Source organism: Nannospalax galili, unplaced genomic scaffold, assembly GCF_000622305.1.
Source record: "Nannospalax galili isolate Female #2095 unplaced genomic scaffold, S.galili_v1.0 scaffold547, whole genome shotgun sequence".
NCBI lineage: Eukaryota > Metazoa > Chordata > Mammalia > Rodentia > Spalacidae > Nannospalax > Nannospalax galili.
In genome coordinates, this window is record NW_008355824.1 from 841,250 (window position 1) to 857,343 (window position 16,094).

A 16,094-nucleotide genomic window follows, 5' to 3' on the forward strand; every position below is an offset into this window, starting at 1 on the left:
ATCCCAGAGAGTATTTAGAAATGCATTATGCTAGACCTGACTCATACAAATTTGCAAAGGCCAAATATTAAATTTTTGTGAATTTTGCAATTGATATAGTATTAAATTTTTAATTATATTAACTTACCAGTAAATACATTAAAGTAAAATTTATAATTATAGTCAAAACTCAAATTTTATTCTTTTCTGATTATATTACAATATTTTACTGTTCTCTATGCTCTTAATGTTATTTACATCTTTGATCTGTGTGGAAAAATACTATGTAACAGTGCTGCTGTGTTCTCTTTCCCAACACCATGTTCCTATCACACTGACAGATTGAATCAGTTGTGGTAGGAGTATTTACACTGTTAGTTGGTAAATCACTTGCAAATCTGTGCATAATTTATTGGATTGTTGATCATCTCAGAGGTAGCACTTTTAATAATAAGTGCCTTGGATATACATACAGACTTTGTTACATAGTCTTCTGGTTTTATTTTTTCCTTTATACTACTTCAAAAATGTTTTTTAAAAATGTATCTGTTCAGAGACTGTATAAAATCAAACCACAGGCCAAATTTGCCCTCACATTCACTGATTGCTCATCCTCAGTCTAACTTCAAAGAAAATGTTAATAATCTAGATGAAATTTCATGTTTTGTTGTGTCTAAAGTTGTTTCCTTGTAAATGGGGGGAGAAAGTTTACAAAATATTCTTCCAGAATCCAAAAAATAAAGTGTAATTCATCAAAGAAGCAGTTCACCGAAAATCAAGAAAAAGCATTCTGTGATAATCAAATGTCTATACAGAAGTTACAATAAAGAATATCAAACTTTTAAAAATTGTGTGCTGTACAGCTTTTATATCAGTTATATTTATGAATTTATTATGCACAATTTTTTTCTAAAAAGCCTTTATTCAACACATTTGTCATGCGCCATTGGTTATGAAACTCTTATTAAGAAATTTCTGCTATTCAAGTATTCAAGTACAATAAAAATATTTGTTCTGAGCAATTGATCTCTATGGATTGATCTGTATACAAAAGGCCAATTTTGTCCTCTACTATTTGAAAGAGCTGTCTGTAAATGGGTTTTCTTTTCTTTTCTCTTTTCTTTTCTTTTCTTTTCTTTTGAGTCAGGGTCTCACTATGAGCCTGGGCTGGAACTCACTATGTAGACATGGCTGGTGAATAAGGCTTTTATTCATTGTTTTTGCCAAATTAGCCCATTCTTCACCTCTTTCAATTTTTTTCAGTTGTTCTTGGTTACATTTAATGTAATTCATTGTACTATATCCTTATACATCTCCTTACTTAATTTTTCTGAATATCGTAAGACATAAAAACAGGCAAATGATTTTCAGAGCTATGTTTATATTGATGAGGTACAGAGTAAGTTTGATTTGGCCTGTTTATTTTCAAGGAACCAGGAAAAATTAAAAACAGAAGGAGAGGTACAAGGGAACAAAACCAGAATTTAAAATTAAGCATGCATCCTTTTCTGATGGGCTGTCTAGATCAGGCTCAATGGGTTTGGCTGCAACAAAGAGGAAGTGACAAAGGAAGAAGTGGCAGAGTTAGATAGAGCACTGATCCATCGATTACAGGAAAGGAAGTCATAGTTTTGTTTTTAATTGTAGTGTTGTAAAGGACCTTAAAGGTCAGCTATCTATCAGCTGCTCAAATCTGCCCCTTAGTGTGAAATCTTCCATGTTGTTCTCTAGCCTGCAGCTGAGCTTCTGTAACAACAGGGCACTCACGAGACAGGCACAGCTCTGCTACTCTCAACATTTCCCTTGTACTGAGCCACAATTTCTCTAGGTACTTTCCAGATCCATTGGTTCTGATCTCTTTTCTCTGGAATAACACTAAACAAATTCAGTGACTTTTTCACATGACTTCCTTTAAGCCTTTTAGATATGTAAAGGCAGATTTAAGTTCTTGCCTGTTATAGGCCAAATACATGCCTAACATTCTCCCCTGGCCTGTCCAATGTTTCCCTGGAGACTGTCACCCAGAAAACTTTCCCAAGCATCTTCATTCTTTTTTGTAAAAATCAGTAGGTGGGAAACTCTGCAACCTTCCATTGTGACCTCTTCCTGGCATCGTGGCTAAGAAGATTGATTAATTATCAAGACCTGGGTTATGCCCTCTTCTACTAGGTATATGATCTTGTACAATTCCTTTTTTAAATATTTTTGTGCATTTCATATACATCTTAGTCCTCTTTTTTTAAGACTGGGTTTCCCTGTAGCCCCAGCTGGCCTTGAGCTCACAGAGATCTGTCTGCCTCTGCCTCCCAAGTGCTGGGACTAAAGGTATGGGCCACCACACTACCTCCTTCCTCATCAGCACCCTCCCACAACCCCCCTCTTTGACTGGATTTCATGCATTCTGTCATTTATGTTACGGCCTATTGAGTCAAGTTAGTATGCCCTGATGTCCCTTAGTGCAAGTTCATCCACTGGGGTCTAGTCTGCCTATCTAGTCTGCCTATCTACTCCCTTAAAGAAGATCAGTTCTTCCTTACTCAGTAGTTATCAGCTGCCCAATAGTTCTTTGGGTAAGATTGGCCTCTGCTTCCCATTTCCACAGTTCTATGCTAGGTTTTTATCTGCTTGAGTTTTCATGGGTCTTGTGCATGCTCTCATCATTACTGTAAATTCATATGAGCAAGGTCCCAGGAGCTGTAAAACTCTATTTCCATATGGCCATGTACCTCCTCCCTGGCCCTTACAATCTTTCCACCCTCTCTTCCACAATGGTCCCTGAGCCCTGCATTCATTGCCCTCTGTTGCCTGAGGGAGATTTGTTGATGAGAGTTGAGTGATGCACTAGAATTCTCTCTATACCTTGTTTCACTATGTTCTATGAATCTTAGGTGTAGAGGTTCTTGTACAATTTCTTAATCCTTAAACTTGACTGTTTTCATCTACAGATAGGGATTAAATAGTGCCCAGTATATGTTTGTAATCTCAGCACTCAGGAGACTGAGGCAAAAGGGTCAGGAGTTAAAAGGGAGCTCTTCTGACCTCCGCTACATTGTACAACATGGGTGTACTCACTTACATGTAGGCAATACACTTATACATACAAAATAAATATAATAAATAAAAAATAAAAATAAATAAAAATAAAAGGGAGCCTACTTAGAAGGCCCTCTGCAAAAAAACAAATATATCAACACAAAATCTAAAAGGAAATTTGCAGAGTTGGTGTGAAAAGTAAATAGTTAATGTATGTAAATGTACATAGACTATGTGAGTGCTAGAATGTATGGGCTACTGATTGAAACAGTTCATATACTATCTCATTTGATTATTTGGATAACCTATGAGACACATGGTGAACTTCATCCTAAATTTAGAGATTTGAAGACAGAGTCTTAGAAATATCCTCTACATCTCTCTGTGTTATTTGCTCCTTCAGATTCACTTGTATCCTCTTATCACCCAACACTGCTCCATGAAGAGGGATGGATATGAACCTTGCCTTGCCTTTTGGCATCCTGTTGGGCTGGACCACTGGAGGCCTCTGGCACGTCAGAAGAGTGAGGAGAGTAAAGTAGGGTACTTAGTGCCCTGGAGACTATTTATTTAAATATCACTGAATACCTGGAGGTATTTAGTATAGTCGCTCCCTCAGTCAAAGATCACATGTCCCTCAAGTATGACCTCTCCCACTTTTCCCTCTCATTCCTCATGTGGTCATGCAGCACTGTTTTTAGCCTCAGAGTTCTGTTTGTGACTTCTCTATTCTTTTCATTGCTTTGAGTAATTACTACAACTTTCTTAGGCACTCTTCAAATTGCCCAATTCAGGATAGCATCTGTTTTCTACCAGACCCTTTTTTTTGACATTGAGCCACAGAGAGGTTAAGCAATGAGCTTGAGGTCCCAGTTAATAATGGCTGGACCAGCATAGCAAAAGCTAGGCAATCTGTCTGAGCACACCAGGTACCACTCACAAAATGGTACTGTCTCTTGCCATGTGGTAAGTGAACTCAGTTACTGAAAGTTTAGACCAAGGTCTTTGCTTTACTCATATTTATAGGAAATTGGAATGCATACCAAAAAACTTAGTTTTTAAAGAATTTAATATTTTAAAATACCCTTGTATAAATCTTATCGATATAGAACTCTGGGTGAAAGATGACCATTTTAAGTTAATTTTTATTTTTGTTTTTGTTCTTACCACTTTCAGCTAGTTTACTGCTAATAGTACTAAATGCTTACAGATAGAAAAACATAAAAAAGGCTTTCTTTCATTAGTTCTGAGCATAATAGTTCTAGTAATGTTCTAAGACATTGGGCTAATATATTCATGATGTAGAATATTTATTTTTAATATTTTTGTTTGCTTTGGTTTAGTTTCATTTGGTTTGGTTTTTTGAGAGATTTGCCTGCCTCTGCCTCCAAGTCCAGGAATTAAAGGCATGTACCACCATGCCTGGCCTGATTTACAATATTTATATCTAAAGTTGCTGGCTCAAACAAATCTTTGAGTCATATTCAAGGTAGGCAAACATTTGCACTAAAATAGTGTGTGTGTGTGTGTGTGTGTGTGTGTGTGTGTGTGTTGCTGAGGACCAAACCTGTGGGAGACAGGCTTGAGCCTAGGGTGGTAGTGCAACTGTCAGGGTCACATGGTTTCCAGGAATCCAGGCTCTGTAATCTGAAACCCAGTATGCTAATGAGGTGTCCTACCCGCTATTCTGTGATAGGACATTAAGTCTGTTATACTAATAGGATACTAAGTCTGTTATGCTAATAAGGTATCCTACTTGCTGTACTATGATAGGATGCTAAACCTGATATGCTAATGAGGTATCCTACTTGCTGTGCTGTGATTGGACCACTATCCCTATATAAGCTTGTGCCTTCCTGCAATAAACCAGACCTGTGTCACTGAACCTGGCCTCCTGTGTCTGAGTGAGGCTCCATTGACACAGTCTCCTCACCAGCCCTGGGGTCTGGGACCAGGCAGAAGCATGATCACAGGAGGCAGCACAGGGCAAGCAGAAGAGCTGCCTCAGCACCAGGCAAACAGAAGAGTGGCCTCAGCCCAGAGCGAGAGGGAGGAGCAGCCTTGGCGCCCATGAGAACGAAGGAGTGGCACCCACGAGAAAGGAAGAGCGTGGCCGCCGCTGGCAGTGACCGCACAAACCCAGGGCTTTACAGATGCTAAGCAAACACTCTACTACTGAACCATATCTCCAACCCCAAATATCATATTTTATTCTTGGAAAAAATGAAGCACACACAAAAGCTGAACCAAAGCAAACAAACAAATCTCAGGAGCTCTTCATTGTTATTCTCAAGATTTAGCTCTTGGAAGTCCTACTTTTTAGGGTATGCTTTTGTGTTTCCAGGAAAATTAAATGGTGACACTGTATGCTCTGGTGCTCTGGGACTCATTCTGTTCTTTTCAAATTATATCACATTCCATAACATAAGACTTGAGAGAAACTAGAGCTGTTGTTTGGCATTAATTAGTCTATATTCAAGTATCTAAATTTTTATTATTTGTTTTAATTATCCAGATCAGAAAGATAAGAATGCAAAGTTAAGCAGGCTAGCGAGATGGCTTAGCAATTAAAAGCGCTTGTTACACTTGCAGAAGGCCCGAGTTTGGTACTTAGCATCCACATAGGGATTCAACACCCTCTCCTGGTCCCTGCAGGCACAAGGCACACACATATAGTGCACATATGTGGTGCACATACATACATGCAGGCAAAACAGTCATACATAAAATACGAATAAGAGGCTGGAGAGATAGCTCAGTGGTTAAGAACACTGGTTGTTCTTGCAGAAGACCTGGGCTTGAATCCTAGTACCCACATGGCAGCTAACAACTGTCCTAACTCCAGTTTCAGGGGATCCGACAGCCCTCTCTGTCCTCCACAGGCATTGCACAACACACAGGCAATACACGTATACACATAATAAAAATAATAAATAAAATATTTAAAAAATAAAAAATACAAATAAGTCTTTAGAAAACAGAATACAAATTTGAAAACATGAGTTAATACACTCTGAGTTGCCCAAGGAATCGTTACCATTGATCTATCATGATTGACAGCCCTCACATATTTAAATTTTCTCAGCTGGATTATTTTACTAGAGTGTCTCTACTTTTTGGTAGTCGAAAAAAAATGAATAGTAGATAATGTGCTAATAGATTACTGAAAAAAAAACCAAGTCAGTTGAACATGTTAAACTACTTACTGTTGTACTTTTTTTGTCTCTGTAAAAGAAAAGTGTGGTTCCTCTCAATTCTGTCCAATAGTGTTTGTACTCCTGTGGGAAAGAAATCAAAACCACTATTTCATTAGTATATTCAAATGTTGTAGTCTCTATTTACATTTCTTAATCATTTGTATAATATAAATTTTTTTGTTTTCATATTCATGTTTTTCTTTTTTTCATCTGTCTGTTTCTTGAGACAGGGTCTCACTATGTAGCCTTGGTAAGCCCAGAACTCGATATGTAGACCAGGCTGGCCTTGAACTCACAGAGATCTATCTGCCTCTGCATCCTGAGTGCTGGGCTTAAAGGCTTGTACCACCATGCCTGGCTATTCACTCAATTTTTTTCCGATTAAAATTGTTAAATTAGGATGAAAACTAATAGATATCATTATGACATTTTTGAACTGAGTTCACCTAATTTTTTTTTGTTTTGATCTTATTGAGACAGGGTCTCCCTGTAGCCCCAGCTGGCCTGGAACTCACTATGTAGACCAGGCTGACCTTGAACTCAACAGTGATCTGCGTGTCTATGCCTCCCAAGTGATGGGGTTAAAGGCATGTGCCACCATGCCCGGCTTGTTCACCTAATTTTTATTGGCTTTTCAGTTGATTCTTGGTTGAATCCATCTTAAATTTATTTTAGGATAATGCTTGTTTAAATAGATAATTTTCAAATGTCTCTTTATTAAGGCTTTTTATGCAATTTTAGTAGACACTTACATGTGTAAGAGCAACCATTTAAGGGCCAGTGTAGGACAAAGGTATATCTGCTTTCTAGGGCAGATGAAAAAACCAAATGAATTAACAGAAGTAAAGCACTTGCAGAGAACTTGGCTCTTAGTTTGAGTTCAGGAAGTAGTACTATTATTGACAAAAATCAGGGAAATTTGAGAAACTGATAATGATAAAAATAATAAAATACCATCAAAGTTGAAATTTGAAGATCAAATTTATTTTTTTAAATATTTTATTATTTTTATTTTATGTGTGTGAGTGTTTTGCTTGCATGTATGTAAGTGCACCCATGCTGTGCAATGACTGTGGAGGACAGAAGATGGTATTGGATCCAATGGAATTGGAGTTATAGACAATTGTTAGCTGTCATGTGGGTGCTTGCGTTTGAACCCGGGTTGAAAACCAAATTTCATTCATGAAGTAAATGTTTTATTATTAATAGATTTGCATTACCCTGAGTTCTACAGAAACAGTGCTTTAAATAAAAAAATAATTAGTAACCTAGTCAGACTCCCATTTCACTCTAATGAATGTCTATTTAAATGAATATGAAGATGTGTTTATATTAGAAAACACTAGCAGTTGAACTCAAAGAATAAAATCTTTCTACAGCTTACTTTCATACTCAGTTCTTTCCAAAGTTATGTTGTTAAAAATTCCAATTCATAGGTGGGTGTGGTGGCACATGCCATTAATGCCAGCACTCAAAAGCAAAGGGAGGAAGACCTCTATGAGACTGAGGCTGCCCTGGTCTCCATAGCGAGTTCTAGGCCAGCGGGGGTTATGAGGAGACCCTTTCTCAAAACAATAACAACAAAAAGTCCAACTAATTTAATAGATGTGTTCATCATTCCTTCCTTTAGAGTTTAATAAGATGATTTTTGAAATTTATCAAAATATTATGGCTTATGTATTGAAAATGAATATAAGGAAGTAACAAAAAATTTTCCCCTTTTTTGTACTTATGAAGATACTTTCTATTATGGTATTTTATGCCCATTCAATATCAGCGTGCCATTTATCCTTTGTCTGGCTTGTAAAATGTCATTTCTTTAGAATGTGTGAACTTATTTTCTCAAACAAGGAACTCTATAACCCAATCTAGCTTTTATTTTTCTGTCTCTCAAGTTCAAGATCAAATTGATTCCTATCACAACCACTATTTTTCTAATATTCTTGGTAGAGCTATTTTCAAGTTCCCAGTCCACTCAGTGAATTATAATAGTAGTGTCTTCTGCTTTTCATCATTCTGTGACTATCTGATTTTTTCCTGGGTATATCTGACTGTGACTGATCTAGGGTAGCTTCATGTATGTGTCTAGGCCTTAGGGAGAAATGTGAAATGACTGGGCAAGCTAAGACTGGAGTCTACTCCATATGGCATCTCACCCATCTTGCAACCAACCAGGCTTCATTTACATGCTGGCATAAAGATTCCTAAAACTGGGGCTGGAGAGATGGTTCAGTGGTTAAGAGCACTTGCAGCTCTTTCAGAAGACCTGAGTTTGGTTCCCAGCACCCACATTGGGCAGTACGCAACCACCTGTAATTCCAGCTCCAGGGGATCTGATGCCTTCTTCTGACATCCACAGTCACCTGCATTCACATGCACACACACACACACACACACACACACACACACACACACACACTTAAAAGTAAATCTTTCAAAATGAAAACACTTTAAAAAATTCCTAGAAGAAAAAGGCTCAATGTTCAATTAATTTATTTGTTTTATGTGCATGTGTATATGCCTGCATGAGTTTATTTGCACCATGTGCATGCAAAGGCTAGAAGATGGTGTCAGGTTTCCTGGAAGTTGAGTTCCAGATGGTTTTGAGCTTCCATATGGGTGCTGGGAACTGAACCCAGGTCTTCTATGAAACCTGTAAATGCTCTTAAATGCTGAGCCATCTTTCCCACCCCAACTGGCACATTATTAATATGTTTCTGCATTTATCATATGACCTGGGCCAAATTCAAAGAGTAGAAAAGAGACTCACCTTCTTTGTAGAAAAAAGAGTCACATTTCAATGGGATAGGTTTAAATGAACTGATATATTAGTTCAGCAATCTCCCTCAAACACAAATTGCAACATAGGACAGGTATTATTGTCCATGGCAAGTAGCCTTTCCATTCTAGTCCGTACCCATAATCAAGAACTAGCTGTAATATGTGATTCAAATATGGGACCGTCCAGTAGACAGCTCCCAAAGGAGCAATTACAAACTGAGCAAAAAGTTATTCACTTTGTCTGAAATCCAGATGCCCAATATGTACAGATGACTGACACAAGCAGGCAAATAAAACAAGGAAATAAATATTCTTTTTAACACCATCAGAAATCTCTTTCCCTCCATTCACATAGGGCATAAAGTTTGCAACTTCACTAGCCCTTTACCTGAACGTTCTGCCACCTTCTTACCCTCTCCAATCTATTCTGTACTAGCAAACACTTCCAGAATGATCTCAGAAGAGAGGAGGACTGGGTAGGTGAGGCTGGGAGGCAGGATGCTTAGCTCACCACTTTCCTGTCCTCTCTCAGCTTAGTATACTAGGAGAGAGTAGGTGTTCTGTTTTATTTCCTGTCAGGTGGCAAGGGGCCTCCAAGAAGGTCAGGCTTGGGTCTCTCAGACTGACTCAGAGACTCAAGGTAGCTCAAAGTTACCTAAATCTAGGTTAAAGGTTAGCAGCTTCGCCTTCAATCAAAACCACATGTGATAGTCTTTATCAGTATTAAAAGTAAGTAAAGGATCTTCAGTCATGAGATTCCTGACTGTTCAGTTTCAGAATTGGGAAAAGAAAAATTCCAATGAAAGGTCACAAAAATTTAAAGTTGGTGGAAGAGAGAGAGGATGGTTGCTCATGGAATTTTGTGTCATAATGATTCATTTATTCTTGAAGGAGATAGTAGTAATTACTTATAAGTTTGTGAATATATATTAAACAATTGAACAATTATTACTCTGTCTCCTGTGTGGCAGTTTACTGTGGAGGAACCAAAAACAGCAGCAGAGAATTCAGTCTATTACAACTGATTCATAGAGTGGTTGAAGATTTGATATGTGTAATGTAACACATCACATAACATAAGACTGGCAACAGAGCAGATGTTCAATAAATGTTCGCCACTTGAACAACAGCAAAACAGAGCATTGCCCTGACAATCATATTATTGATGGGTACAGTTTCCATATAATCACAGAGATTTATATGTGCATGTGAAAGAGATAGTGATGGAGTCCAAAGATGTCTAAAATAAAGTTAGTATAATAGGACTATGTAAGAGGAGAGGTTATTTTATAGAACAGAATAATGAAATCTATTGTTATTCCTGTATAACATCACTCCTAAATATTTTTCTTTTCTTTTTTTCTTTTCTTTTCTTTTCTTCCTTCCTTCCTTCCTCCCTTCCTTTCTTTCTCCCCCCCTCCTCCTCTTCCTCCTCTTCTTCTTCTTCTTGTTTGTTTTTTTGACAAATGGTGCCCCTGTAGCCCCTGCTGGCCTGGGACGCACTATGCAGGCCAGCTTTCCTTGATCTCACAGAAATTCACCTACCTCTACGCCCTGGGTGCTTGGATTAAAGGTGTGCGCCATCATGTCTGGCTTTTTTTTTTTAACATCTTTTATATTTAAAAAACTTTGTGTGTATGTGTGTAGACTCATACATGCCTGCATACCATGGTATGCATGTGGGGGTCAGAGGACAACTTGCTGGAGTCCATTCTCTTCTTCTACCATGCAGATTCCTTGTAGTGAATTCAGTTCAGCAGGCTTGATAGCAAGGGCCTTTACTTGCTGAGCCATTTCTCTGGCCCATGAATATTTTTCTTACTTCACGATATTTTTTTAAAACTTCATTTGAGAAATTTGACTTCAGAAGTTGCTAACGTATACCAGCCCCATGATCAGGCAGGTGTTTTGTAAAATGAATGGGGCTGAATAGTCTTTCACACTGTTGAACTATCACAGATTTGACCTGCAATGAATTAACAAAAACATTTAACTGTATCTTAGGAGTTGGTTTGCCTTTTTTATTGTACTTTTTTAAAAAGGGCTTTTACATTCTATTCTATCAGGAAGCCTCTGCAATGAAGTAGGTCAAGACTATTCTGTATTTTAGAACTAAGGCAGGGGTGAGTAAAAATGCTATGGAAAAAGAATGTAGATATATTGTTTCGTGAATGTAATTATCAGTTTTGAAGTTTAACTGATGTGAAGCTTCATATTGAATGTAACTCCAAGATATTCTTGGTCGAAAACAAAAGAAAACACTAGAAGTCAGTATACCACTCTTTTCATTAGTCTATCCAGCCTCATTAATCTAATCTGTTATTAGAAAAAGAAAAGCTAGTATCATTTTTGTCAGGGCAAGGATTATGGAGGTCCTTCTTTATGTACATGCAGATTTCCAGGTGTGCTCTTAAGAAAAATCACAGAGGTGGTCAGCCACAAAAGAATGATACTGAGTAGTTATTCAGGGGAAACAGAAGTGAATAGGAAAGCAATCCTATAGATTAGTGGGCAGAACTAAGGAGAAATTATTAAATGGAGAAAGAAGAAAATATCAAGGCACTGAGTGGAGTCCATAGGCAGCCTGGAAGAAAAAATAAGTTATAAACAGCAATAGGCCCCATGAACTGCAGGACAGCCACAAACCCAAAGACAGAACTAGCTTCTATTTAGCATATAAAGATGAATGAAGGTCATAACCCTGAATTAGTTTCTGATAAGATCTGATGAACACAAGTAAAATTTGAATCATTGATATCTATGTATATTTTTATTTATAGAGATATTTAAATATTTTTAAAATCAATTTTGAGGGATAGAGAGATGGCTCAGTGATTAAGAGCATGTACTGTTCTTGTAGAGGACCCATGTTCAGTTACCAGTACCCACATCAGGCAGCTCATCACTGTCTGTAGCCCCAGCTCCGGGGGGATATGATGCTCGTGACCTCCATGAGGTATTCATGTGAACATACCTACACACAGACACATAAATTAATTTAAAATAAATCTTTAAAAAATTAACCCGATGACCACGTCTTTTGATGGTGTATATTTAGCAAACAGTTTTTTTCAACAATCATTTGTGTTGAATCACTGGAGTAAAGAGATTGATGTGAGAGCTCTAATTTATCACTACTTTAATAACCACCACCAACTTTGTATTTGGAATTTAAGGTTATTGCCTATTTTTATTCAATTAAATGATTTTGAAAATTTGCTGAACTTACTGTTGAGTTCATATGATAAAATTCCACTGAGGGGGCATCTGTAACATTTGGAAGCTACAGTCAAATGGAATTAAAGCTCAAGTTTGAAAGGCAACATTTTGTGAAGTACATTACAGTCAAATTTAAGTTACACTCACCGATAGATGAGGAACTTTCAACAGAGCTTACATGAGCCATAACTATTCATCTTTGAAATGAGCAGAATTATCTCTACCCAGAAGAGTTATTGTAAGGACCATAGTGAGAAGACATTAAGAACATATAACAATACCCACCAGAGTCAAACTTCAAGAAAAGTTGTCATATACTCCACTTGTTAATCACAAAATCCATGTACTTACACCAAAGAATAATTATGGATTTTACAAATGAGGAAATAAATTAAAATATTTAAAGGAATTTAAAGGAGTTAGACTGATTCTTGCCTTTGCTTATTTTCTTCATTAATATAACTAGCGAAGATGAGTTATATTATAATCCTTTATAACTAGAAACATTGGAATTTCCACTTGTGTCTCTCTATCTAACCCTTCCCTAACAAAATACTCCTACTTTTTTTTCTGTGAACAAATTAATTTGACTAAGAAAGGATGTTGTATAATGGTTTCCAAAGTGGGGGGCACATATCCCAAAAGTGTTTGAGATGAACCATTATAAAACATAAAATATCTACTTATAGTTATCTGTTTCATCCTAATTTCTTCTTGCTTATATTTAATAATTTACACAGAATATTAGTACTGAAATGCATGTTAGTATTCTCATATTAGCTATCTATGTTCAAAGTGTTTTCCTGGAAGAAGTGTGTATCTAAAAACTTTGGAGATTTTTTTGTATAGAGAATTATGTTTGAGAACGCAATTGAGATAACACTAAAACCTTCCTAAATGAGAGGACTGGTCAGAGAATTGTTACTTTGATATGTTATGATCACATTCTTAAGTTCAGGCTCATAGGACACATGACACACCTTTTTTAAATTGTAGTGCATCATAGATTAAATGAACTATGAGTTATTACCCTTACTTCCTTATTTCTAATGTTCCAGGAAGGTTAGAATTTTTCTTATTCATAAAAACTGCCGTGCCTTTTGTATTCAATTGTGCTTTAACTATCTAACATATCTTCCTGGCCAATCCAAAACTCCTAATGCTATAATTAAAGTAAATCTTCCCATGTATTTCCCTTGAAAGAAGTTTTTCCATAAATTCTTGACCTGAAATTCAGAGTCCTTCTAGAATTGTATTAAAGACAATATATCTTGGTGCATTTTCCTGGGGGCAAAGCTCTACAAATTCTTTTGAAATGCCTCAATAAAATACTTGTAGCAAGAGCCTCTTGTTGACCATAATCCCTCTATTGACCAGTTACTCTTCAGTTATATTTTCTCTAGCTTAGTGTTCTGAACTTCTTCTATAGAGATTCTATTTAGATTCTGCCCAGTCTCTCAATGTCATTTATCCCACTAGTTCCACAGATGACTTGGCAGTAATGTTCTTGGCTCATCTTGCTTCCAAATGTACCCTGTGCTTTGCTGCCAGTGTCATGAAAATCCCACTTATTTTCCTCAGCTTTTTTCCTCATGGTTTCTAATTTCAAGTACTTAAACACTATGGCTTTCCTTTGAGACATTTTACTTCTAGACCCCAAACTGATTTTAGGACATTAACAAAAAATATAAAATAAATGTAAATGAATCAGAAGAAAGAGAGTCTAACCTTTATTGTGAAGCAGATGTTCTACATATTTATCATTTTAATCTTTGAAACCACCGTGTAAGTAGACATGTAAATCTCTTTCTGACTGACATATAAGGAAAAGGCACTTTGCTATGAATTCAAATGTATAAACAAATTAATTTCATCATATACATTTCATAAGTAGATATAGTTCCATGCTGGGGATTGAACTCACGGCCTCATGCATGCTAGGCAAGTGCTGGATCATTTAGCATTATCCCCAGTCCGCATAAGAAATATTTAGTGCGTAGCTTATTTTGTTTCAAAGCATACTTTCTAAGAAAAAGTAGAGCAATTGGGTAAGAAGTCATAACCACTACTAAGCTGAGCCTCTCTTCATGTTTGGTGCACATGGGGTACACAATAAATGTTGCTTGAACAAATAGATTCAGCACTTACTTATCCCAGATGTAGTAGAGAATACACTTTAAGTGATAATGTAGTCTATTGGAGGCAAAGTAGTATGAATTTGCTCCTTTTTCTTTTTTACAGTTGAAGAAACTGAACCCAGAGAAGGTTGAGAAATTTTTACAAACTCACAAGCTATACATGGCAAAACCATCAGGAGAAGGCATGCTTCACTGACATTCTAAAATTGTAGGGTTTTTTGCAAGCCATACCAGTAGCATGCTTTCTTTAAACATCTAAAAGATCTTGGTATCAAGCATAATTATTATAAATACTTTAGAAAGGTATGAAAGATATTCAGTGAATGATCAAATTAAAATTACCAATTAGAAACTTACTTTTGAAAGTTCATTTCTGGCAAAGTGTAACCATGTAGCTAATCTGTGTAGGATCAACAAATTACAATATACCTGACAAATATTGCTAACACAGGTCTAACACTCATAACAAGAAAAATTATACTTCACTTTCAAACAACAAATGATTTCATTTATATATGTAGAAAATATGCATGTTATTCATAGCCATATACATAATTTTCCACGGTGTTAATGAATCCTCTGAAAGAATGCTTTATTATCATCACTGAACATTTCTTAGGCCATTTCTGAAAACAAAGTTTTGTTAGCTTCAATCAACATTAAAATTTCAATAAATTTTACCTGAATTAACGCCTTCTTTCCTTCTTTAGTACAAGTTCATATTTATTTCTCTAATTTTAAGTTGTCCACAATTATAATTCTAAAGGCAATGATTTTAGGTAACTACAGGTTTAATTTTTAAAGTTAAAAATGTGTGGAAAGCTTGGTGAATGTTTTAGAGCAGATATATTCTTTTTAACTTACTTTACTTACTACCACAATAGTACTCTAAATGCTCTCTTTTAAAATCACTATTTTGAACAATATTTTCAAAAAGTGTAACTATACATAATATTAAACAGTATCAGTTTTTCCACAGTTCTTATGAAAGTTTACCATTTCTTATGATTTGATCTTTATATTATAAACATCAATATAACTAAGAGGAGTATGTTTATGTTAATCATAATATCATCTTATTTTAATGCTATACATTGTCACTTAAGAATAGTAGTAAATTGTGGTGAAAATATGAGAGACATTCTCTGTCCAAAGCCAAAATCTTGTGTGATGTTTAAATGAATTCTTAAGTTCATTGAATTTTTTATATTAATGGCTTAATGTTAGAAACATATTATACTTACACATATGTGCGTACATTCATAAACCATACATTGTATCTAAGGTATATAAAATTAGAATCATTTTTCACATGCAAGGAAAAGAAGGGGATATATATATATAACCCATGCAGAAACAAGGAGGCTTCTTCACATCACATTGCCACGAGATAAATTTTATATTAAGTCCAACTTTCAGGTTTAACATTGTTGTCTACAGACTTACCTGGTATTCTGACTGTTTGACTAATAAAAAGCCTTCAAAGTACAAGGGTAGAGCGGTAATCTTTAATCTTTCTTGGAAGATCTTTCGAGGGGCTGGTTTGGGGGGCTTCTTAGCCATCATACCCTCGCGTTCGTGTTCACTTTGGTTTCAGTTCTGTCCAGTCTCAAACAAAATGATACCTCCGTTGTGTGAGAGGAAAGGCAACTGTTCAAAGAGGAAGTCCCAACTTGCTTTTTAACCACAAACACTACCACCAACAGGACACACACACACACACACACACACACACACACACACACAC

At 36.3% G+C, this 16,094-nt stretch overlaps 1 protein-coding gene across 1 annotated transcript in view; it reads right to left on the minus strand.

Moving 5' to 3' along the window:
- Stap1 (signal transducing adaptor family member 1) overlaps nt 1-16,003 on the minus strand; it is a 51,866-nt gene extending 35,863 nt beyond the window's left edge. The window contains exons 1-2 of the mRNA XM_008853827.3: nt 15,794-16,003; nt 6,219-6,290 (exon numbers count right to left, since the gene is read on the minus strand). Coding sequence (XP_008852049.1) covers nt 6,219-6,290; nt 15,794-15,913 — 192 coding nt within the window. The 5' untranslated portion in view covers nt 15,914-16,003. The remainder of the gene's footprint in view (nt 1-6,218; nt 6,291-15,793) is intronic.
- Nucleotides 16,004-16,094: the final 91 nt, after the last annotated feature.